Source organism: Taudactylus pleione, unplaced genomic scaffold (genome assembly GCF_031769625.1).
Source record: "Taudactylus pleione unplaced genomic scaffold, aTauple2 ptg000251l, whole genome shotgun sequence".
Classification (NCBI taxonomy): domain Eukaryota; kingdom Metazoa; phylum Chordata; class Amphibia; order Anura; family Myobatrachidae; genus Taudactylus; species Taudactylus pleione.
Genome location: NW_028284653.1, coordinates 7,115,793 through 7,142,175, shown reverse-complemented (window position 1 = coordinate 7,142,175; position 26,383 = coordinate 7,115,793). Strand labels below are relative to the sequence as shown.

Here is a 26,383-nt window from a genome sequence, read left to right as displayed (position 1 = left end):
AAAACTATAATTGCACTTGGAAATACTTACAGTATTTCATAACAAATGTTTCCTGATTGTAAACATAGATGACCTGTTTAATGACAGCACCTCAATATAACATGGTATTGGATAGATCTAAAGCAGTTACAGGCATTCAGTGAGGAGATAGAAAATGTCTTCTTCCTTGTAGTTAGTGGTGGGAATTCACCAATGGGCGATCACATACTAAGCCAGAGGTTCCCAAACTCTGCCATTACATTCCAGGTTCTAAGGATATCCATGCTCGAGTCTAGATGGTTAAATCTATTTGACTAAAGTACTAATTAAGTAACCTGTGCTCAAGCATGGATAGCCTTAAAATGTGGACTGTAATGGCGGAGTTTGGCAACCTCTATACTAAGCTATAGAAGGGAAAAGACACTGTAGTGTATGTAAAATCATACTGCAACATTTAGCTGCCATTTAAACTAATCAAACCATTATGTACACATTTGCCAAGCGTAATTATTTGGAGAGATAATCAAGTAATCACTACAAAGTACAGCTACTGCTTGATTGAGCCATCACTACTTCCATTGAGCTGTACTTAGAAAAATTAGACCATCTCCCGCATGGGGTCAAACCTGAATTTTCTCTTCTTCTTGATTTTAATTTTAGGCACACGCCTCTGTTTTCATAAAGGGCGCAAGAAAGTCTGGCAGGATGTGGAAGATTATTCCAAAAGCGCACATTGTAGACATGGGTATGAAGTGCCTGCCGGCTCTCAGAAGGTAGTGTTCTTATTACTGACACCTCTCTAATGCATGGCGACAAGTCCTAGCCATGAGCTGTCTGGTTTACACAGTCAGACGCTGGAGAAGACTTTATGAGGGCTCACTGTTGTACTTGTGTAGTTTTATGTGTGTTACTTTTCAGGGTTTTATGGTTTATTTTATCTTGAAATGCCAAACTGTTTGTACAGTACATGTACACGTAGTCTACAGTTCTGTGGAATAAATAAGGCAGTTTATTGCTTATCATTCTGTAACCAAACAGCCTTTATGGATAACCTTATCATTCCGTAAAGGTGCAACTTGGGTTTTTGCTTTTTTACCCACAATCCTTTAATCTTCCTTTTAAAAATGAATAAAAACAATATTTCAATACAGTTTACGGATCTATCAGAGACTTGCAGAATTATTTATACATCTCTTATTTGTACTAGCTGTCAGGTCCAAAGCTCCACGAACAGCAGCAGAATAGACTTTGCTAGCTATATGGACAGCGCTGAATTAGATAATACCACTTCTATACATGTTATAGAGCTTACTGCCTGTGCATCTATTGACAAACATTTAATACTAGTTGATTCTCTTATGCTGGCCCTACACGCTACAATTATCGGTGCGATCCGCCTGATATCGTCGGATCGCCCCGATAATTGTAGCGTGTGTGTGTGGGCGACCGAGGGTTAAATATTGCTCGGTCGGGCATGCAGGATTGTCCAGCATGCCCGTCCGATGCGATATTTACCTGGTAACTGTCGGCCGCATCGGGCAGTGTATGCCCAGCGCGGCCGACAGACAGACATTTCCTGTGTTCCTTCCTACGGAAGGAACAGGGAAATGTCTCCTCCCCCGGGGGCGGAGCGCAGATGTCGGGCTATACACTGTGAGAGAAATCTCACAGTGTATGCCGGCGACATCTGCGGCTGGCAGCCGGCCAGATAAAATGTCTGTCGGTCTGACAGGCATTTTATCTGGCAGTGTATGCCCAGCATTACATTTAAATTACTTGTGCTTTGGAAGTAACTATAGTTACTATAAATATATAAGAGTTACAACGTATTGTACTCCATATCAGCAATAAGGCAAGTGCTGGTCACACATGCATCTGTACCTCTTTTGGGTCTGATGTATGGGACAAATCCTCTATACAAGAAGAAGCTCCTTGATTATTCATTTTGTTGTGTTTTGTTGTCTGGTGTGATTTGGTGTGTGTGTTACAAAGATTGCTATGGTGTGTGCGCAGCTATAGTTTGTCTAATGCAGTTTGGCCAGGTTATTGTTTATCAAAATCAATTCCAAAATCTAGCGCTGTATTTAGGTAATTGTCTGATTGTGACATTGTGTTAGAAAAAGAAGGGTGCTTTATTCTGGTTACTAAGGTAAGCTGCGGAGTACTCTGCAGCACCTGTGTGAGATAGACTTATTACATTTATATTGGATTATTATTTGTTATATGTAGTTTTGTCATTATGCTTTTTCCAGAGTTATGGTTCGGAAGGTCTGAAGTTGATCTCCCATGAAGAGTGCGTCTCTTATGGAGAATCTGTTCTGCAGCTTACGTTTGACCCTGGTACACCAGATGATGGCTTGCTCACAGTAGAGTGCAAATTGGATCACCCCTTCTATGTTAAAAATAAAGGTAAGACAAATTCATACCTGTATTGCCAGATGACATGAGGACAGAGTTTGCTATGAGCTATTTGTTAGTAGCTGTATACAACAGTCTAATGCAGACTCTCAGGCTTTGAGGACAACTTAACTAGTCATGTATGAAGATGTGGCATTGTGGGTAAGTCATTTCTTTCTTCATCATGCCATATGCCAGTGCCCATCTGATTGCACCAGGCTGTGCAGGGTAAGAGAATTAGGGAAAGTGTTGCACCTTCTGATGAAGTGTCCCTTGAGTGGACAAGGGACACTACTTTCAGTGGAATATGTTTGGAGGAATATGGGAAAATTCATCTCCTTTATCTGATAATGTATTTATTTCACCATTCCCCTCTGTAAATTGTAATCTCTGCTATTCACAAGCATGACTGGAGCTTAAAGGTTTGCTGTAAAGCTGGGCATCCACTATACAATTATTTGTCAGATCTCTGTGCAATCTGGCTGGTTGGAATGAAAACCTGGTAATGTATGGGAGCAAATGACAGGCCATCATATGGTTTTAAACACTGAAAAAAGGACAAAAAAAATTGTTCAATTGGTTACATTTGTGTGTTTTAATTTTAACCAATTTGTCTGATCAACCATTTTTGGCTATTTTCCAGAGTTTGTGAGCAAATGGACGATTGTCACTTGCTCCCATACATTACAAGGTTTTCATTCCAACCAGCCAGATTGGACAGACATCTGACAGAAAATTGTATAGTGGATGGCCAGCTTAAGTCTCATTGAAAAGCAGGGATCGTCATTAACAGAGAGGAGTGTGCAAAACTTCTCCAATGAGCTTTGTTTTAGATCAGGGGTGGGGAACTTTTTTTCTGCCGAGGGCCATTTTGATATATATAACATTATTTCTGGGCCTGGTTCAGGCCATGCCCCCTCCGTGTGATGTCACACGGGGGCGGGGCCTCAATCGCTGGTGTTTACGGCAATGCCCGGAGCATCCTAAGGATGCTTCGGGGAGCTGTAAGGGCAGCGGTGTGACTGTCTGAAGCGTCCTAAGGACGCTCCAGGTGGCACTGCTGCATTGATTCTGGCTGCAGTGTGCCATTCTAGGTACCCTGCTAGCCAAATGAGGCTAGCAGTAAAAAGCTCTGAACGGCCAGACCAAATGATTCCGAGGGCCTTATAAGGCCCCCGGGCAGAAGGTTCCCCATCCCTGTTTTAGATGAACTAAGTAATTAGTGCTGTGGTGTAAAAATCTAAGTAGGAAGCTGGTAAATGTTTGTATTCATATCAATTGTTGTCATTTGCAAACTGCAAAAGTGCAAATAACAATGCTTCTTTCTGTGTGCATGTGGGCAGCACAGTGGTTAGCATTTCTGTCTCACAGGTCACAGCACTGGGTTCATGCGTTCCATTCCAGACAGGGTCTTATCTGTGTGGAGTTTGTATGCTTTCTGCTTGTTTGCATGGGATTCTGACATGTACTTCGATTTCTTCCCACACTCCAAAAACATTTTGGCAGATTTATTGGCTGCTACCTAAAGTGTACATATGGTAGGGAATGTAGATTGTAAGCTCTACTGGATAAGTGACTGACGTGACTAAATGTGTGTAATATATGGGCACTATAGAAGTATTACTGATCCTTTCTAGTACATTCCACCGTGCACACTTTGTTGTCCTTGGAACTGCTCTCAGAAAATGAACCTGTATCTAACTTTCATCTCAATTTTTTTTTTAAATTCAGTAATTTTTATTATAGTTTTCAAACAAACAAAAAAAAGAAAAACAAACATTACAGATATATAGCAATTGGATTGAGGCAGATATGGAAAACAAATGTATCACATGTTGATCAGAAACATTTTAGTGTACATATAAGCACTATGGTATAGAAATAACAGGATATGTTAATTATTTACTTCCTAACATCTATATTTATATCAAAAAGGGCTCGAAGGCGCCATTCGAGCACATAAATCCCAAAATATGAGAATTAGAAATACCATATATAGAATAAAGTGATACAGACCTCATCGCAGCCAGCTTAGATATAGAAATCACATATCAAGATAACAAAAAGTATCAATATAATAACATTTCCATACCTGTCCAAATACCAAAATAATATACAGTATATACCCCTAGATTAAAATAAAACAACCCCCCTGACACGCCACCCTGTATAACCTAACCCCAACCCACGCATACTTTGATCCCTAAACACCCCCCCAACCCATTATACTACGCTAATCTAACATAAACACCCTCCCTCTCCCCTCATTAAAGGATATCAAAAGGAAAAAAAAAAACATGTGACTAACAGAGACAATATACTAATGGCCCTAAGCTAGAGGAAACCAACTCCCCCACCTTATAAACAGAAAATGGCGTTCCTTTCAGTCAGGTGCATAAATATTGGGACATTGACAGAATTTTCATATTTTGGTCTCTATTCACCACCACAATGGCTTTGAAATGAAACAAACAAGATGTGCTTTAACTGCAGACTTTCAGATTTAATTTGGGGGTAATTACATCCAAATCAGGTGAACGGTGTAGGAATTACAACGGTTTCTATATGTTACCAAAAGTAATAGGACAAACTAAACAATCCTAAATCTAACTTTCACTTTTTAATACTTTGTTGCAAATCCTTTGCAGGCAATTACAGCCTTAAGTCTGGAACGCATAGACATCACCAGACGCTGGGTGTCATCCCTGGTGATGCTCTGCCAGGCCTCTACTGCAAATGTCTTCAGTTCCTGCTTGTTCTTGGGGCATTTTCCCTTCAGTTTTGTCCTCATCAAGTGAAATGCATGTTCAATCGGATTCAGGTCAGGGGATTGAATGGCCATTGCATAACATTCCACTTTTTAGCCTTAAAAAACTCTTTTTTTGCTTTTGCAGTATGCTTCGGGTCATTGTCCATCTGCACTGTGAAGCGCCGTCCAATGAGTTCTGAAGCATTTGACTGAATATGAGCATATAATATTGCCCGAAACACTTCAGAATTCATTCTGCTGCTTTTGTCAGCAGTCACATCATCAATAAATACAAGGGAACCAGTTCCATTGGCAGCCATACATGCCCACGCCATGACACTACCACCACCATGCTTCACTGATGAGGTGGTATGTTTTGGATCATGAGCAGTTCCTTTCCTTCTCCATACTCTTCTCTTCCCATCACTCTGGTACAAGTTGATCTTTTGTCTCATCTGTCCATAGGATGTTGTTGCAGAACTGTAATGGCTTTTTTAGATGTTGTTTGGCAAACTCTAATCTGGTCTTCCTGTTTTTGAGGCTCACCAATGGTTTACATCTTGTGGTGAACCCTCTATATTTACTCTTGTGAAGTTTTCTCTTGATTGTTGACTTTGACACATATACACCTACCTCCTGGAGAGTGTTCTTGATTTGGCCAACTGTTGTGAAGGGGTTTTTCTTCACCAGGGAAATGATTCTTCTGTCATCCACCACAGTTGTTTTCCGTGGTCTTCCAAGTCTTTTGGTGTTGCTTTCTTTCTTTTTAAGAATGTTCCAAACAGTTGATTTGGCCACACCTAATGTTTTTGCTATCTCTCTGATGGGTTTGTTTTGATTTTTCAGCCTAATGATGACTTGCTTCACTGATAGTGACAGCTCTTTGGATCTCATATTGAGAGTCGACAGCAACTGATTCCAAATGCAAATGTCACACCTAGAATCAACTTCAGACCTTTTACCTGCTTAATTGATAATGAAATAACGAGGGAATAGCCCACACCTGTCCATGAAATAGCTTTTGAGTTGATAGTCCCATTACTTTTGGCCCCTTAAAAAGTGGGAGGCACATATAGAAACCGTTGTAATTCCTACACCGTTCACCTGATTTGGATGCAATTACCCTCAAATTAAATCTGAAAGTCTGCAGTTAAAGCACATCTTGTTTGTTTCATTTCAAAGCCATTGTGGTGGTGAATAGTGGCCAAAATATGAAAATTCTGTCAGTGTCCCACTATTTATGCACCTGACTGTATATTATACTATGTTTCAAACTATCATATAAAACAGACAGTTACTTAGAGAAAGTGACCAAACATTAATACAGAGCGATGGGTTTCAAAAATATTTTATATATTAGTCCGGCCAGGTCTCAGCTTCCAGCGAGAATGTATGGACAGTCCCGTCCCCGATTCCCCGATTCCCCAGAAAAACAAAGAAAAATACACATAAAACATTAACAATAAATCCTGAAAACTCCCGACCATCCAATGACACACAAAGTAGAACAAATGATTTTTGGATAAAATCTGTAGCTGTAACCCAATTGGACTGAACTTCAGATAAGAGTCTTGGTTCTCGGGAACTTGGAAGGTATTAAACTCAGGAGTGGGCTCCGCCACTGAACAAGATAGACCCATAGAGTGTTCCTCAATTAAGGATGTGGACTCAGCTGCTGCAGAACACCAATACGCCATCAATCTGAATAAGAAGCCTCTGAGTAGAGGCATTAATAGCCCGGATAAGATGTAACAGAGAGGCAGCCATCTTTACAAATAACCAACAGGAATAATAGCAGGATTATAAGTGCAGTTAATGGAGTGTGGCTTAAAAGCTTCCAAATATCAGCATATAGGAAGTCCAACATAGTAAGGACAATGATATGAGCAAATATTGGAGCGTGGTATAAAGGCTACCATTTATTTTGTATTAACGTGCGCTCTCAATTTGAATGTAAGCAGCTGTCTATTTAGTTTAATCAGTGGAACTGATTATAACTGAATAATTAGAGCATATGGATAGACGCACTTGTAATTATCTGTATAATAGAAGTGTTATATTGTAACTCTTATATAGGACGTGAGAAACTCCTCACAAATTAAACTACAATGTAGTTAAATTAAAAGAATAAATTAAATGAATAAAGAGAAAAAAACAATACTGAATAAATAACTAGGACCGGCAAAGTCTGATATACAGTGGACTCAATATAAAACATAAAAACAAATGATGTTTATAGCTCTTTCAATGCATGGCTTGTGTGTCAGTCGTATCTGTTGCTGAGACTGGGTCCGGAGCACCGGTTTTGATTACTCACCGTAACTTACCCTAATGGCGGCAAGGGCTGAGGTATGCTGGCAAATGTCGGAGCGGGTTCAGTCGGCTGCGCGCTTTGAACGTCCTGCTATTGTTTTTTGCCTTTATTAATTTAATTTAATTTATTCATTTAATTTAACTACATTGTAGTTTAATTTGTGAGGAGTTTCTCACATCCTATATAAGAGTTACAACAATATAACACTTCTTTCTACTTCAGGGTCCATAGGGTATCCACAGGATACCTTGGGGGTATAGGTGTGACGTCAGTCGCAGGGCACCAAAGAGTTAAGCTTTCAGCCTCCCAGGATGCACTAGGTCCCCCTCCTATACCCCGCCCCCGGGCCAAGGCACCCCAGTTTAGTTTGGTGCCCGGCCGGAGTCGGGTGCACCTGTTGGAGTGGGGGCTAGAAGAGCCCCTGAAGCTTATTCTTCATGCAGCTGTGGCTGCACATCTGGATGAACAGCATGGACAGTCAGTCCTGACGTCCATGCTGTCTTCCCTACACCCCGCCGGTACCAGAACGCCGGTACTGATCCGGGGATGCTGGTGGGCGTCTGGGGTCACAGCTAGCGGTGACCCCAGATGCTCCGGACCATGGCCGGATTCAAGGGGGACAGAGGTAAGCAGCGGGGTCCCGCGGTGGGTCCCCGCTGATCACATGGTCCTAAGTCCCCAGGCAGGGGGCTCCCTGGGGACTGGCTGCAGCGTGGAGCCAGGCGACCAACCTGCGCTTCCACTACCCCCTGGGACAGCGGACCGCAGCAGAGCGGTAGCGCTGCGGCGTCCCAGGGGTTAAATGCATGCCAGGGGAGCGCGCCTTCCCTGTCTCACAGCCGGCGCCTCCCCCGCTGCACACAGCCCTCTCTGCATGCTGCCGACTGGTCCTGTGGCAGCGCTCCTCCCCCAGGCCAGCCTCCTCTCTGCTCCTCGGCGGCCATCTTCTCCAGAACGCATGGTGAACGCTGCTGGAAGCGCTGGACGGAAGCATCGTGGTCTGGGTCCCCCCGCATACCTCTCCTCCGCTGTGGTCAGGTCTGTGTATGCAGCGCTGTGTCCTACCAGGCCCTGTGTCTGTGTAGTTGAGTGATCAGCGCTGTTAGTGCAGGAATTGTTATTTTTCTGCATTGTATGTGACTGTGCTAGCGCTGCTGCCTGTAATCTTTTCTTCTCTAAACTGTCAGCTTTATTACTGTCCCTGTTCTTTCTGCTAAAGCCCTTGCGGTGCGGTGCTGCAGGGTGGTCTCTCGCCTATTTAATACTTAATTGGTGAGAGAGGTCACATACGTGGTGCCATCATGTCTGAAAGTGATTTTCCCCTCCGGCTACAGTGTACCACGTGCAAAGTACCGTTAGCGGAGGGGGAGGGTAGCGCGGAGGGCCTTTGCCGGCAGTGTTTGTCCATGGCGCGGCCTATTACGGTTACAGCACCGGTACAGGAGCCGCCCTGGGCTTGTTTCGCTCAGGCGTTAACAGCTTTAGTGGGCCAGTTAGCTCCGCAGCCCGCGTTTACTCCGATGGGTTTGTCCCAGCAGTCTGTGGTGTCGTCACCCATGCAGGGGTTCCCACGACAATTGGTGGTACCCCACAGTCTCCCTATTTCCCCGCTCCCGGGTTCTCAGGAGCCAGCGTGGGTTAACTCCCTGACAAGTTCTGTACAGCACTTGTCGGATGTGTTGCAAGGGGAGTCTGTGATGCGGTCTCATAAAAGGCCGGTGGCGTCTCTGTCCGCTCCTTATGAGGATGACGAAGGGACGTCTGATGATGGGGAGATTCTAGATCCTTACGATCAGGAACCTCTCCATACTAAGGACGCTGATGCTAAGTCCAAAGTATATATTCCTGGACTTATTCGGGCGGTCCGCACAGCCTTGGTGATTGAGGACGAAGTTCCCCCAGCGGCTAAATCTAAGTATGCCTTTTTCAAAGATGTGAAGGGCGATGCCACAGTCTTTCCTCTTTCGGGTCAGTTGGTGGACCATTTAGAGGAGGCGTGGAAACAACCTGGCAAAAGATACCAGCCACAGAGACGCCTGGCGGTGGCTTATCCGTTCGCGGATAATTATTTTGCTAAGTGGGAATCCCCTCCACAGGTGGATTCTCACGTGACCCGTCTTGTCCGTAGTGCCACATTGCCGATGCCATCCATGTCCTCCCTTAAGGATGCTACGGACCGCAAGGTAGAAATCTGCCTGAAGTCCGCTTATTCCCTTGCAGGGGGGGCAGCACGGCCGGCTATGGCCATTTGCTGGGTTGCCAGAGCGATGGAGCGCTGGGCGGATTCATTAGAGGCTTCTTTTGAATCCGACTGTCCGGCCGATCAGGCGGAGTTGATTGGCAATCTCCGTGATTCGGCCACCTACATCAACGAGGCGGCTCTAGACATTAGTACTCTGGTGTCTAGAATTTCTTCAGCAGCGGTAGCTGCTCGTCGCACCTTGTGGCTGCGATCCTGGAAGGCGGACGCAGATTCCAAGAAAGGTCTGGAAGCGTTGCCGTTTACCGGAGAAGTTCTCTTCGGTCCGGATCTGGATAAGATTGTGGCCATGCTGGCGGCAGCCAAATCTGCCTGTCTCCCGTCGGCCGCTGCTCCTTCTGGTTCGGGACCATCGTCCTTTCGGTCATCTAGGGCCCAGGGCAGGCCCAAACCACAGTCGTTTCCTCGACAGGCTGGCCCTAAGAAATCGGTCAAGCCCCGGAAGCAGGCATGGAGTACCAGACGTCCGGCCCCCAAGCCAGATGACAAGCCTGCGGCCTGACGGTCCGGGCCTCCCTTTGGGGGATCCCAGGGTGGGAGGCCGCCTGCTACAGTTCGCCCAGTGTTGGTCGACCACTACGACAGACACTTGGGTTCTGGAGGTGGTTTCCCACGGATACGCCCTCTCCTTCCGGCACAGACCCCCGGCTCGCTTCTTCACCACGGGTCTCCCATCAGACCGGAACAAGGCTACGGAGCTGCAGAAGGTATTGCACACTATGCTCCAGGCTGGAGTTATAGTGGCGGTTCCATTCTCCCAGAGGGGCCAGGGTTTCTATTCAAATCTATTTTTGGTACAGAAACCCAATGGGTCATATCGTCCGATACTCAACCTCAAAGCACTCAACAAGTCTTTGCGGGTCCCGAAGTTTCGGATGGAGACCCTACGGTCCATCATTCTGGCGCTGGAACCTGGGGACTACTTGGTGTCATTGGACATACAGGACGCTTACCTGCATGTCCCTATTCTTTGGCGCCATCAACAGTTCCTCAGGTTTGCAATCAGCAGCGACCACTTCCAGTTTCGGGCGTTACCTTTTGGCCTGGCAACAGCACCACGTGTTTTCACCAAGGTGATGGCGGTCATGGCGGCTTCTCTGCGGCTGCAGGGAGTCCGCATGTTGCCGTATTTGGACGACCTGTTATTGGTGGCAGGATCTCCAGAGCTCCTGTTACGCCACTTGGACCTGACCATTGCACTGCTGCAACGGCACGGCTGGCTAATCAACTGGCAGAAGTCCACTCTAATCCCGTCTCGGAGGATTCTGCATCTTGGAGCCTTATTGGACTCGGGACAGCAAAGGATCTTCGTGACGGAGGACAAGATCTCTGCTTTACAGTCAAGGGTGCGCAGTTGTCTGCACAGCCGCCGGGTGTCCTTACACTCGGCGATGAGGTTACTGGGCTCCATGGTGTCGGTGTTCGACATGGTGGAATACGCCCAGTTTCACTCCAGACCTCTGCAGCACCTGATCCTGTCCAAGTGGAACGGGCTGACTCAGTCTCTGAAGTCCCAGACGATTGTGCTCACCCAGGAGGTTCGCCTGTCCCTTACGTGGTGGTTACAGACGACCCACCTCAACAAGGGACGTCCGTTCTGGGTTCCAAATTGGGTCCTGTTGACAACGGACGCCAGTCTTCGGGGCTGGGGAGCAGTTTCGGGTCCACACTTGTTCCAGGGCAGGTGGACGCCGACAGAAGCGGAGCTTCCAATAAATATCTTGGAACTCCGTGCGGTCTTCAATGCTCTCCAGCAGGCACAGCGGTTTCTCCAGGGTCGCCCGGTGCAGGTCCAGTCGGACAACGCTACCACCGTGGCCTACATAAACAGGCAAGGAGGAACTCGCAGTCGGGCGGCTCTCGTAGAGGTCTCTCGGATCCTGGTTTGGGCGGAGCGCAATCTTCCGGCCATATCAGCGGTCTTCATCCCGGGAGTGCTCAATTGGGAGGCGGACTTTCTAAGTCGCCAGGACGTTCATCCGGGGGAATGGTCCCTGCACCCGGACGTTTTTCAACTACTGGTGGACAGGTGGGGTCTTCCAGAAATCGACCTCATGGCGTCCCGGCACAACAACAAGTTGCCGGTGTACGGGTCTCGCACAAGAGACAAAGGGGCGTCTCTGGTGGATGCTCTGTCCGTCCGGTGGACGTTCCGGTTCGCATACCTGTTCCCTCCGGTCTCCCTTCTTCCACGGGTAATCCGGAAATTCAAACAGGAAGGAGGGACGCTCCTGTTGATAGCTCCCGCGTGGCCCAGACGGCACTGGTTCTCAGACCTTCAGGGTCTGTCCGTGGACATTCCTCTGCGGTTGCCGCTACGACCGGACCTTCTGTCTCAGGGTCCTTGCCTTCACCCGGACCTGACTCGGCTGTCTTTGACGGCGTGGCTGTTGAGACGGCCATGCTGAGGTCCCGGGGGTTTTCCAGCTCTGTGGTGCGTACCATGTTACGAGCTCGGAAACCGTCTTCCGCGAGGATATACCATCGCGTGTGGCATACGTTCTTCCAGTGGTGTCGACCGAGAGGTTATGCACCGCGGGAGTTTCGTCTGTCTCGGATTCTCGCCTTCCTGCAAGCGGGACTAGATCATGGGCTTCGCCTTGCTTCTTTGAAGGTACAGGTTTCGGCCCTATCTGTCTGGTTTCACCGTAGGATTGCTACAATCCCGGATGTGCGCACCTTTATGCAGGGTGTTCTCCGCATTCAGCCGCCCTTTGTTCCACCTGTGGCGCCTTGGGATTTGGCTGTGGTCCTGAGAGCTCTCCAAGGACCGCCGTTTGAACCACTGGGCTCAGTGGATCTTAAATGGCTAACAGCTAAGACTGTTTTCCTTCTGGCCATTGCTTCGGCCAGACGTGTTTCTGAGTTAGGGGCTCTTTCTTGTAGACCCCCTTTCTTGGTTTTTTATGGGAACAGGGCAGTGCTCCGCACTCGGCCCGAGTTTCTTCCCAAAGTTATTTCCCAGTTTCATATTAACGAGGAAATAGTTGTTCCGGCCTTTAACTCACCGGGTCTTTCCGTGGGTGAGGCCTCATTGGATGTTGTGCGGGCCTTAAGGACTTATGTTGACCGCACTTCTTCGTTTAGGAAGTCGGACGCTTTGTTTGTCCTCTTTGGCTTCCGTAAAAAGGGTTGGCCTGCTTCAAAGCAAACTTTGGCAGCCTGGATCCGTATGGCTATTTCTGAAGCTTATCTTCATGAAGGCCTACCGGTCCCTCCTTCTCTGAAGGCTCATTCCACTAGGTCTGTGGGTCCTTCGTGGGCAGCTCGACGTGGTGCCTCGGCAGTTCAGATCTGCAAGGCTGCTACGTGGTCTTCTGTCCATACCTTCGTGAGGTATTACAGGTTTGACACCTTCGCCTCTCAGGATGCTTCCTTCGGGCGGCGGATTCTCCTTTCTGCACAGGAGCGTCCCCACCCTTAAAGGATACTGCTTTGGGACATCCCCAAGGTATCCTGTGGATACCCTATGGACCCTGAAGTAGAAAATATGAGATATGGTAAGAACTTACCCTTGTTATCTCTATTTCTACGAAGTCCATAGGGTTCCACAGGACTCCCGCCCTGTCGCACCTGTGCTGCAGATGGGCTTTGCTCTGGTCACCGGTTTTCCGTCTCCCTCTGGTGAGAATGTGATTCTTGTATGTGTCCAGATCTTTGTTCTCTCTCTTCCTTCTCCTCCTCCGGCCTATGGCTTGGTAACTAACTGAGGTGCCTTGGCCCGGGGGCGGGGTATAGGAGGGGGACCTAGTGCATCCTGGGAGGCTGAAAGCTTAACTCTTTGGTGCCCTGCGACTGATGTCACACCTATACCCCCAAGGTATCCTGTGGAACCCTATGGACTTCGTAGAAATAGAGATAACAAGGGTAAGTTCTTACCATATCTCATATTATTATACAGATAATTACAAGCGCATCTATCCATATGCTCTAAATAAAGGCTACCACACTGTAAAATACTGGGAGTCCAGCACAGCAGGGAAAATAAAATACCAAGTCAGGAGGTAACCAGCTGCAAAATGGTGGTGGCTAGCACACCACCGGAGCTCACCATATATGAACAGGAGGCAGCAGTTAAATAGAAAAGTACCAGGCAGGATGACTGCTGGCTCAGGAAACCATGGAGGAGATCAGCCGCAACATCAGCAATAACAATCCAAGCAGAGAGAGTTCAACACGCTGGATCAGGAGCACAGAGCAGCAGGAGGATCTACGCACCAGCCAAGGAGGAGCACTGCAACAAGATGGCGGCGCACAGCAACCAACACTCCCCAAACGCCACAACAGACGGATGAGATCCGAAGATGAGATGGACGTCATGAGATCACAATGAATACTACTGGGGAGCATGGCGGAGACTTCAGGTAAGTACAATACACGATGCAGGCTCCGGAGCTGGAATCAGGAACAGCTCACTCTGCAGGCAGAGAGCCTGGTCTACGAAAACACCAGGGATATATCGCCACAGGCACCCAGCAGAATTCCACCTTCCATCTCCCGGCATGCAGGAAAAGGTAGCCCACCACTGCTGTCGGCTTGAAAAGGAATTAACCGTAAATAACAGGATTTTTAACAGGATATAGGCAGGAGAGCCAGCCACACGCACCCTTCTCCTAGCTACTCCAGGCCATGCCCTCCCTTGATCTCACAATTTAAGGGAACGTTCAACCTACATCTACTCTACAACAGGCCCTTCTATTCATTTCATCTTCTCTGTTCATCTCCTAACACTGCTTGGTTTAACTTAATTTATGGCTTATGGAAATCGTGATGGTGAAGGATACATTGCATGTAACAATGTACCAGGCCCGATCTCACCAATGTAAGTTATTTCTGTATGTCTCTTATGCAGATTATGAAGAGTGTGATTTGTTATTAATTACAGGTTGGTCGTCATTTTACCCAAGTCTCACTGTGGTGCAGCATGGCATTCCCTGCTATGAGATCCACATTGGTGACATATGCCTACCTCCTGGACATCCGGATGCCATAAATTTTGATGATTCTGGTGTTTTTGATACATTTAAAAGGTAAGGTGTGTTTTTTTTTTTTTTTCCCAATCCTTACCACCTCATTTGTATTATGGTATTGCCAGAAAATTTGCATATTTACTAATGCGTCCTTCTAGGCTAACCTAAATCTATTCTTTTATACCCTGGCATCAGTACACAGGAGTGTACTTCTGAGGAAAAAGTCTCTTGTATCAATACTGAAGCATACTTATTAATCTTGTGTACTAATATAGAACAGATGCAGCTAACTAGTTATTCTGGTCTCCTTTTGTTTCCAGTTATGACTTCACGCCAATGGATTCTTCTGCTGTGTATGTGTTAAGCAGTATGGCACGTCAGCGCCGGGCTTCCTTATCCAACGGAGGCGCAAGCAGCCCAGATTCTGAGAGATCTGGCTACAGCAAGGACTGTGCTTCTCCACAAACTTCCTACACGTCACTATATAATAAGACTGGCAGGAGTCACAGCTCAGGGACTGCAAACTCTGTGATAGCCACATCTCCCAACAAGTGCAAAAGACCAATGAATGCCTTCATGCTTTTTGCCAAAAAGTATAGAGTTGAATACACACAGATGTACCCAGGAAAAGATAACCGGTAATGAGAATTATTACCATGATCAGTATTTACTTATTTTTAAAGCTGAAATTATACTGTGTTTCCTAAATACTTTGGGGCTTATTTACCCGGATCTCTCTCTTAATGGACACAAATGGCGGCTTTTGGATACAGTGCATGTGCAGATGTGAATTTCTGCATCTTTGCGTTGTCCATACTATTGTGAGTTGCATCTTGGCTGGATCTGTCTTTATGTGAAATAGGGTGTTTCAGAGGCATGAAGTGGGAGGTGACAATGTGATTGCACCTGACTTGGGGGAGGGTTGTGGGTGTGTATCAGCAGCTCTGTGTGATTCTGACGTCTACATACAAGATAGGGAAGCCTGCTTCTGATGGATTTCTTAGGGTGGGTGTACACCTGAACTACTGGCAATTGGACCAATTTTTACATCCAATTTCCCTTGAGGCCAGAACATATAATATTGAGAGTACACACTAAGCAATATTGCATACGACTGATCGATATATTGTATCGTTTGATTGTATATGATTTTTCGCTGCTCCCGTATGCACTACAACGATCACCGGTAACATATGATGGTCAAACTGGACAGATATATATTGTTTGGTCGGCCGTACATCCTACATGATTGCCACCTAAACGCATGTGATATCGTCCGGTTGCCGGTAAAGCTTGGCCGTCTGGAAGATGTCACATACGACCTGCTGGAGTGCGCAATAGTGCCTACACACTAGCTGATATGCACGATTTGTTATGCCGATATCGGCCAAGTGTGTAGCCGGCCTTACACCTAGAATGGGGTTGGTGCATGTGCAGATACTCCTGATGACAGGAGCAAAGGCCCATGTAAAATCAATGGGCGACATAAGTTTCCACTTGTACATGCACGATGTCTGGCTTTAGAATAATTGATATTAGCATAAGGTAGTAAATCAGGCTAATGTGGCTGCCAGTAACTACAGACACTGTGTGTGCGTCTCAGAATCAGCCCCTTTATGTGCATTGTAACACTGTCATTTATAAAGGGGGTTTCATCCAACAAACTAAGGCTTCATGCCCACTGACACAATATAAATATATATATATATATTAGGGATGTGCAGGCTCGGTTCTACTCGGTTCCGTTCGTTTTTTTTCCCGAATCTTATTGGGTTTCAGCTGTCACAAGTTTTGGATAGCCAATAAGATTCGGTAAAAAAAAACGAACGGAACAGAGTAGAACCGAGCCTGCACATCCCTAATATATATATATATATTATTTGCTTAAAAACTGTAGAGATCAGCATGTCCGATGCACTCTGTGTTTTTCCTGCAGTTGTCACTAGTACTCTGAGCTCACTGTAGGCTTCCCTATTGCAGTAACACAATATGTATCACTGACACACTAGTGCGGCACTAGTAAGTAGAAATAATACTTTCTTCTTCAGGGTCCACAGGGGGACATTGGGGTGTAGGCGGGACCTGGAGAACCGGACACCAACAGCAAAGCTTTTCAATCCCAGGATGCTCCAGTCCTTCCCTCTATACCCCGCCCACAGCCTGAGGGCACTTCAGTCTCGTTGGTGTCCGGCGAGGAGCTGGACCACCATTATAACAGGGGGCTGCCTTATGCAGCCAAAGCTTTTATTTTTTTTTATTTAATTTAATTTTTATTTCTACCAGAAGGGTGAGCAGTACCAGACTGTCCTCCAGACGTCTGTGCTGCCAACCCATCACCCCTCCACAGCGCCGTGACACCAAGCCTGTGCTAGGTACTCCCGGTGGGGATCCTAGGGGGACTAGCTAGTAAGCTTCCCGGACCCCCAGACTGCAGCCCGGAACCCAGGGGACAGGTAAGGCGGAACCATGTTCGTGGGGACCCGCCTCTTAGTGCAGTCTTACCTCCGGTCTCAGGAGACAGACCGGAGGCGCTGATGTGGACACTGGCTTGCCCACTACTCCACTAGACTACCGGGGCATAACGATACTGGCGCAGAGGCATATTAAGGCCAGGGGACCCGGTGGTTAACGTCAGTAAGGGGATAAGGCGCTCTCCCTGCAGCCCCTCCCCCAGCTCAGGGCGTCTTTCCACTGCGGTCTTGGTGTTCCCTGAGCTGCTCCTTCCTCACCCTCCAACCCTTCAGAGACGCATGGCAGCCATTTTAGGCAAGCAGTCTCCGGGAATCGCTGGTTCCAGTCTGCCTGTATACCTCGCCCAAGGGCCAGGTTATACAGTGCTATATCCTAGCAGCCACTGCGGTCTGTGTAGTTGATAATAGTGCCCATTGCAGACATATAATGTTATTTTCTGATTTGTATGTGACATGTCCTAGCGCTAATCTGTTTTTCTATACTGTCAGTTAGAACTATTCCTTTCTTCTGCTATACCCTGTCATACTAAGGTATAGAGGGTCATTGTACCTCACACTTGTGAGGGCTATCTCATACTTCATACCGCGTTGCACACTACATTGTGCCATATCTAACGCGGTTGCACGCTCCCTGGTGTCATATATAGCGCTGTTGCACACTACCTTGTGCCATATATAGCGCTGTCGCTCCAGTGGAGCCACCAGTAGCGCAGTTGCACACTATATTGTGCTATAAATTGCGCTGTTGCACATTACCTTGTGCCATATATAGCGCCGTTGCATATTACATGGTGCCATATATAGCGCTGTTGCATTTTATATTGGGTCATATATAGCGTGACTGCACACTACATTGTGCCATATATCACATACTGCAGGGTGTTTCACTGCACTGTATCATTACAATGGCTGGCAGAGAAAAGAATAACAAAGCCTCAGGATCCTGCCCCTATTCAGTTGTCCTGTAACTCCTGCTCAGCGGGCATAGCCCCAGAGCACTTCATTCAGGATAGGCTCTGTACTAATTGTAACAGAGCCCCAGGTCCCTCAGCCCCGGTGTATTTCCCTCAGGACCCACCCTGGGCGGCCTTTTCACAGATGCTGGCAAAAATTACGGAACAGAGAGCGTTCCCTGGAGCGGACGCAGGATCGTGGTCTAAGGTAAGTATTCTGGGGATTTTTTTTGTGTGTGCGCACGGCACACTTAGAGGGAGCTTAGTACTGGGGGGCATTATTACAGGGGGCTTACTACTGGGGGCACTATTACAAGGGGCTTACTACTGGGGGCACGATTACAGGGGGTTTAATACTGGGGGCACTTTTACAGGGGGCACTATTACAAGGGGCTTACTACTGGGAGCACTAATACAGGGGGCCCACTATTAGGTTGAGGGGCACTGAAAGGGCATGTGTGGTGGTCTATACAAGCTTTCATATATTTTGGTAATGGACGATGGTCTGGCTCCTAAACTTTTAAGATGGCTCCTAGATTTTACAGAAATTTGTCGAGCCTTGATATAAGCTAGATAGACCTGCTCTTGTCAGTGCTGTAAAATCCATTTTGCAAATAGAAGAAGATGAACCCGCTCCTAAGAAAAAGAATGCAGTTTTTAAACAATAAAAGGTAGTTTTACTAGAATTTCCTCAATCAGACCAGCTATCTGATCACATGAGTTACGCATGGAATATGCCTGGTAAAAGGTTTCAAATTCCAAAATTGTTCAGTTCCTTTTACCCTCTTCCAGCTACTGATTGCACTAAATGGGAAGTTCCCCCAGCAGTGAATTCTCATGTATCTCGTTTGGTTAAAAATGCCACGTTACCCATTCATACTTCTACCTCCTTGATGGAGACTAAAGATAGATTTATGACAAGTTTCTATATGTCTATTTACTCTCTTACATGAGCTATTACTCATCCTGCTAGGGCTACGGCCTGGGTGGCAAAAGCCATTGAGAGTTGGGCAGAGGCCCTAGAAGAAACACTTCCCCTGATGCTTCAAGGGAGCAACTCTCCTATGTATCTCACATTAGGGATGCAGCCTCCTACTTAGGTGAGGCAGCTATGGATACGGCTCTCCTGGCCTCCAGGATATCTGCTACTTCAGTAGTGGCCCACCGTATCATTTGGCTCTGTTCCTGGAAACAGATTCAGACTAAAAACAGGCTCTGGAGTCTCTCCCTTATTCGGGAGACATCCTATTTGGTCCAGAGCTAGATAAAATTGTGACTACTTTGGCAGTTTCCAAGACTGTGCCCTCTACCTATATTACAAAACCTAGGACATCATCCTTTTGTTCCTTTCGCCCTCAAGGCAAAGCCAAAGGGTCAGTCCTTTCCACGGCAGCAGCCATCAGCCAAGTCCTTCAAGTCTAGGGCCAAACAGGCTTGAGCTGCTAGACATCCATCTGTCAAGTCTGCGGACAAGCCTGCAGCCTGACGGGGCGGGCCTCTCCCTGGGGGCTCCCGGGGTGGGAGGCCGACTTCTTCAATTCGCCCTGGTTTGGCATCAAACCATATCAGATACCTGGGTAAGAGAAGTGGTCTCCCACGGATACACCCTCTCCTTCATGAGGCGACTCTCCCAACAGTTCTTTTGCACAGGACCTCCATCGGACTCAACCAAGGCCCTGCTGCTCCATAAAGCCATTCAGTCCTTACTGAATTCAGGAGTAATAATTCGGGTCCCCTCCTCACACGGGGCAATGGTGCTTATTCTACCCTTTTCTTAGTTTAGAAGCCCAATGGGTCTCATCAGCCTAACCTCAATCTCAAATCTCAGAACGGAGAGTTTCCATACGAAACTTGGGCACCCTGATAAACTTGTTCAATTATCCTAGCTATGGAGCCTTAATGGTATCCCTGGACATTCAGAATGCTTACCTACATGTACCTATAGTGCCTTCTCATCAACAATATCTCAGGTTTGCTATACTACAGCAACATTACCAATTTCGGGCTCTGCCGTTTGGCCTCTCAACGGCCCATCGGGTCTTTACCAAGATCATGGCAGTTATGGCGGCCTCTCTTCATCATCAATGGATCAGACTTCTCCCATAGTTGGATGATCTTTTGCTCTTGGCAAGCTCCCCAGAGACTCTTCAACGCCATCTGCAGGTTACCATTACATTTCTACAAATGCACGGTTGGCTGATCAACTGGAAAAGCTCTTCCCTAACACCCTCTTAAAGGATGGTACATTTGGGAGCCCTCCTGGACTCTCGTGTTCAGAGAATTTTTCTAACGGCGGACAAGATTTCAACACTACAGCACAGACTACTTCACAATCGCAGAGTGTCGATCGCAGGCAGGCCTTGGGCTCAATTGTGTCCACCTTTGACATGGTGAAGTTCGCACAGTTTCACTCCAGGCCCCTCGCACCTGATACTCTCCAGGTGAAACGGGCTGCCCCATCTGCTCAAATCCCAGACAATGAGCCTCCCCCCAGAGGTTCGCCTGGCCCTAGCCTGGTGGCTACATACTCCTCATTTGAACCAAGGTTGTCCCTCTTGGATCCCGGACTGGGCTCTCCTCACCACAGACGCAAGCCTCCGGGGGTGGGGCGCAGGGACCGGCCAACACTCCTTCCAGGTCCGATGATTCCCAGTCGAGGCAATGTTGCCAATCAACATCCTGGAACTTCGAGCCATCTACAGACCTCTGGCTCAGAATATTCTGAAAAACAGGCCAGTACAAGTACAGTCCGACAACGCCACAGCTGTGGCCTGCATCAATCGTCAAGGGGGCACTCGAAGTCAATCAGCAATGACATAAGTGTCACGCATTCTCACAATGGCCGAACGCAATCTCCCAGCCATCTCTGCAGTGTTCATCCCGGGGATTCTCAATTGGGAAGTGGATTCCCTCAGACGTCACGACGTGCATGCAGGGGAATGGTCTCTACATCAAGAAGTCTTTCAGCTTCTGGTGGACAAATTGTGGTTCCGGCCTTTAATTTACCAGACCTCTCAGCAGGTGAGGCCTCTTTGGATGTGGTCCGTGCGATAAACATCTACATGGACCGTACTACTTCCATCAGGAAATCGGACTCCCTCTTTGTCCTATATGGATTCCACAAGAAGGGATGGCCAGCTAACAAACCGACTCTGGCCAGATGGATTTGCATGACTATCTCACAGGCTTACACGCAGACGGGCCTTCCTGTGCCGACTACAGTCTCTGCTCATTGTACTCGCTCTGTGGGTCCCTCGTGGGCAGCCCGGCGTGGTGCCTCAGCTGAACAGCTGTGCAAGGCGACCACCTGGTCTTCTGTCCACACCTTTCTTAGGTTTTATGCCTTTGATACATTTGCCTCACAAGATGCTTCCTTCGCCCTTGAAACACTGCTTTGGGACATCCCCAAATGTCTCCCTGTGGAGCCCTATGGACCCTGAAGAAGAAAATAAGTTATGGTAAAATATACCTTTTGTTTACTCTTTTTCTTCGAAGTCCATAGGGTCCAGAGGGCACCCGCCCTGACGCACCTGGCTTCTATGGGTCTCTTCTCTTGGTCACTTGTTTCCCTTTCTGGGCGGTATTCAATTAGTTTCGCACCAGCGATAACGTTTCGTCTGCCAGACTTTTCGCCTACATTACGTCTTTTGGCCGTGGAAATGTATCGCACGTGTCCCCGCTATTCGCCATATTCAGAGACGCGAAAACGGCGACACGCAAAGTCAGAACAGGCGGACAGTGGTGTCAGAATCGGGGATATCTGCCTGAACACCCCAAAAAAGTTGCAGAAACATTGGGGATCAATGTAGTAGTGTCCGATTAGCCCTAATAAAACTTTTTAAGGTATATAAGTTGGTACAATTGCCTCTAATTAGCGTCTTTGCACAAGTGGTGAAGAATGGCATAAAGCAGTATTTTTTGGAGATAAGTAGTCCTGGCATAATTTGGGGTACCTGAAAATTGGGTGCAAGCATCTTTTAATGACTCTAAAGTGAAGTTTTAATAAAAGTGAAATTTCTCCCTCATAAGAGCACCAGCAATCCCCAAAAACACTTGGCCCCTCCTTAGTGCACCCCCAGATCCTTATTTCGCTCGTTTGCGAAGTTGTCCCCCCACTTTGTGCTTTTTGCCCCCAAAATGAAAGTCATTTTTTGGGGTATTAATTTTCTTTAGAGATTTTTGGACGCAGTTGTCCTTTGGGGGGCTGTTCCAAGGGTTCTGAGTGGTTTCCCCACCTTTGCACCCCAAAATAAAAATGTTGCACTTCTTTTCTCCTGCTATTCAGAGGCAAATCTTTTTCACCTATTACATTGCATTGACTTTCCGCGTACGAGAAAAGCGAGTGGAATTGAATACGAAGATAAGTTTCTGACAGGCGAAAAGACTCAATCGGCGATACTTTTTCGTGGATCTCGGCTTTGCTTCTAATTGAATACGGCCCTTGGTGAGAGAGTGTGATTCTTCAGTGTACCAGTCTTCCTTCTCTCCTCTCCTGCTACTGCCTTGGGCTTGTTAACAAAACTGAAGGCTATGGGCGGGGTATAGGGGGAAGAACCGGAGTATCCTGGGATTTAAAAACTTTGCTGTTGGTGTCCGGTCCTCCAGGTTCCACCTACACCCCAATGTCTCCCTGTGGACCCTATGGACTTCGTAGAAAGAGAGTTAACTAAGGTAAGTTTCACCATAATTCTCATTTTCTGGTTTCAGGCCAGTTTACATGTGTTTTACAAACATTAAACAGGCTTCCATACACATGTAGGCTTACAAAGGTATTCAACACCCTAGAGCAAATGTTTCCAAACTCGGTCCTCAAGGCTCCCCAACAGTTCAGGTTTTGGAGATATCCATGGTTGAGCACAGGTGATTTAATTAGTAACCACCTGTGCTCAAAAATGGATATCTCTAAAACCTGAACTGTTGTGGAGCCTTGAGGACTGCATTTGGGAACCTCTGCCCTAAAGAGTCAACTGATTTGTCTGTATTACAAATGACACAATATAAATCCTGTCTGGAACATTCTGTGTATGTCAGTAGGCTCTGAAAGCAAATTTTCAAATGTTTTATTTGTCTCCAGATAATTTTTTTTACATTAGAAACTGAAAAATGCAACCCCTGCAGACCAGTATGTGGTAGAACCACCTTTTGCTGCAATACCTGTTTTATTGCAGATTTGCGTCAGGTTGCTACTACCCCTTTTACACCAGGGCAAAAACCTGGGTTTTTGCTGGGTCTACCCGGGTCGCAGCTCAGTGTAAAAGGGTCCCTGAAAAATAACCCAGGTCAAGTGACCCAGCAATCCAACCCAGATAGCTACCAGGGTTGGACCCAGGATGGACCCGGGTAATGGTGCAGTGTAAACGGTGCAACCCGGGTTATCTGACCTGGGTCATGCCTAAAATGAGCTGATTGGTGGTTGTGGGGCATTCACCTCCCACTTTTATGACCTCACAAGTTTAGCATGGCAGACCTGAGTTCAGTGTGAACAGGGCTGACCTGGGAGTTACCCAGATCGAAAGTGCAGTGTAAATGGGCCTGACCTGGGTCTGACCGGGGTTGGAACCATGTCCAAAATCCCAGGTCGGACCTGGGTTTTTGGTGGAAAAGAGGTATTAGATTGTTTGGCTGATGCTTGTGGACTGCAGTTTTCAAATAGTGTTACAGATTCTCAATTGAATTGAGATCTGGACTTTGACTTGGTAGAACATTCATCTTTTTGTTCAACTACGCCAGTGTTGCTTTGGTCTTATGCTGGGGATCAATGTCCTAAGATGAACATTCTCCCAGCATTAGTTTTCTAGCAGACTGAAGCAGGTTGTCTTGCACGATCTCACCTGTATTTTTCTGCATCTTTGGGTCCTTCAATATTAAGATGATCCTGCTGCCCCCACTGATGAAAAGCATCACCACAACATACTGCTGCCACCCAATACTTCCCTGCTGTGACTGTGTTTGCTGAAAAATGGGCAGTGTTAGGTTTACCACACAAATTGGGGAAAAACCTCCATTATTGTCTCATCTGACCAAAAAACCTCATCCCACATTTTAGCTGAGTCACTTTGCTGTTATGTTGCAATGCAATAATAGGGGCAGGAGGAAGTACAGTACAGGTTGAGTCTCCCATATCCAAAATGCTTGGGACCAGGGGTATTTTGGATAACTGAATATTCCGTATTTTGGAATAATCGCATCCCATAATTATATCTTGGGAATGGGACCACATTATACACACAGAATGCATTTATGTGTTATATACACCTTATACACACAGCCTGCAGGTCATTTTATACAGCATTTTCAATAATTTTGTGGCTCAAGCAAAGTTTGTGAACAGAAATGAAATTCATTTGTTTCATATACACCCTATACACACAGCCTGAAGGTGATTTTATACAATATTTTTAATAATTTGTGCCTTAGACAAAGTTTGTGTACATTGAACCATCAAAAATCAAAGGTTTCATTATCTCAGTCATGCCAAAATTATTCCGTATTTCGGAATATTGGATATGGGAGACTCAACCTGTACTGTACAAAGCATGCTATTCTATTAGACGTGTCCAGTCAGTGGCATTTTTCGGTTAAGGAGCAGGACTTGCAGGGTCATTATTCATGTGCTCTTGTATGAGAGAATGATGGTATCTCTCTCATCATATAACAGTTTAGCATTTTCTCTTGTTCCTTGTATATAAGCGTAGTCTGCAGCCAGCAAAGGAGAAGAAAAGACTCTTGGAAATCAGGGGCAACTGACCTAATACAGTTAGTGGCATTTATAGTATTAAATCCATCGTTCTTTGGTTAAAAACCATTTCAGCTATACTAGCACATCCACAGCAAACCAGTTACTGGTTGGAATGTAGTGTTCAGCTGGGGAAGGTGGGCTTAGTATATAACGTACTTAGATGTGCAGTCTGTGTTGTTCCCTTACAGTATTGATTTAATACATTGATAGTGTGGTTTGGCAACAATAGGATAATTGAGCAGAGGTAACTGTCTGTGTTTTAAATAAATTGTTTTGTAGCTACCTGCTTGTGCATCACTCACTGAGGCCTATATATTCAACTAATGGTTTATTCAGGGCTTTGCAGAGACATCTGTAATGAACATTCCCTGTAGAGCCTATTTGCAGATTTGTTAGGCAGAACTGGTCTAGCCTATTGCAGAGGAATAACATTGGAACAAATATAGATCAGGCCCAGTGAGATGTAATAAACATAAGCTTACTGTATGTGACCTTACATCAAGAACATTGTAGTTTTCCTGGGGGAAGTTCAGTTGATTATGGAACCGGTCAATGGCTTTAAGTTAAATAGTTCAAATCCAATAAATTTGACTACAGTGCTTGAAGAGGTCAAATTGATCAAAGTTCTAATTAAAAATTGAAAGTCTATTTAGATCCAGAATGTGCACTCAATGAAAATATATAACCGTTTAACAATGGCATACGGGTAACTAAATACAGCACTGTGAGTTTCTACCTGTTACATGTGTATCTGGGTGATCACTATAGACCAGGGGTATCCAACCAAGGTCCTCAAGGCACACTAACAGTCCAGGTTTTAAGGATAGCCACAGTGAAGCACAGGTGTCTTAATTAGTACCTTAGTTATTTTGCTTAACCATCTGTGCTTAAGCATGGATATCACAAAAACATGGACTGTTAGTGGTGAGGACCAAGGTTGGGAAACACTGCTATAGACCTTCAATTCTCAGCAGAACCTCATGGGTTTTTTACAAGTGGAGTTTATTTAACACACCAGTTTGTAAAATGTGCTGTGATTCTGTTTTGAAATAGAGATCTGGTTTCATTCAGTCCTGACATGCTTTCTCTTCCAGAGCCATAAGTGTGATACTTGGCGACAGATGGAAAAAGATGAAGAATGAGGAAAGACGAATATACACAATAGAAGCTAAAGCTTTGGCTGAAGAACAAAAACGTTTAAATCCTGACTGTTGGAAGAGAAAAAGAACAAATTCAGTATGTAATGTAGCAGTTTTACTTTCTTTTCCCATAGTACATGGTTTTATCTATGTCAGACATTATTTTAATTAACTTTCATTCAGGTTAAGTGACTTATCAAAGTAGCTCACAAGATAAAACCTGTTGGTTCTGTGCACCTTTCGCTTAGCTCTTTTGTTGCAGAGGGAGATCAGAAACTGGGACTCTCATCTTCACCCTGGTCTTTTTATGTTCTCAATAACTTGTCACTGTTGAAGATTTAAATAATAGTAGAGGCTGCAGCTGTAGTGTGCTCTCTGTGTAGTGAAACCAGCAGCCTGCAGGTGGCGTAGC

The 26,383-nt window shown here is 46.2% G+C and overlaps 1 protein-coding gene across 1 annotated transcript in view; it reads left to right on the top strand.

Annotated features, from left to right (window-relative positions):
- HBP1 (HMG-box transcription factor 1) overlaps positions 1-26,383 on the top strand; it is a 57,623-nt gene that overhangs the window by 30,056 nt on the left and 1,184 nt on the right. The window contains exons 6-10 of the mRNA XM_088480211.1: positions 640-752; positions 2,232-2,388; positions 14,585-14,729; positions 14,990-15,307; positions 25,927-26,068. Coding sequence (XP_088336337.1) covers positions 640-752; positions 2,232-2,388; positions 14,585-14,729; positions 14,990-15,307; positions 25,927-26,068 — 875 coding nt within the window. The remainder of the gene's footprint in view (positions 1-639; positions 753-2,231; positions 2,389-14,584; positions 14,730-14,989; positions 15,308-25,926; positions 26,069-26,383) is intronic.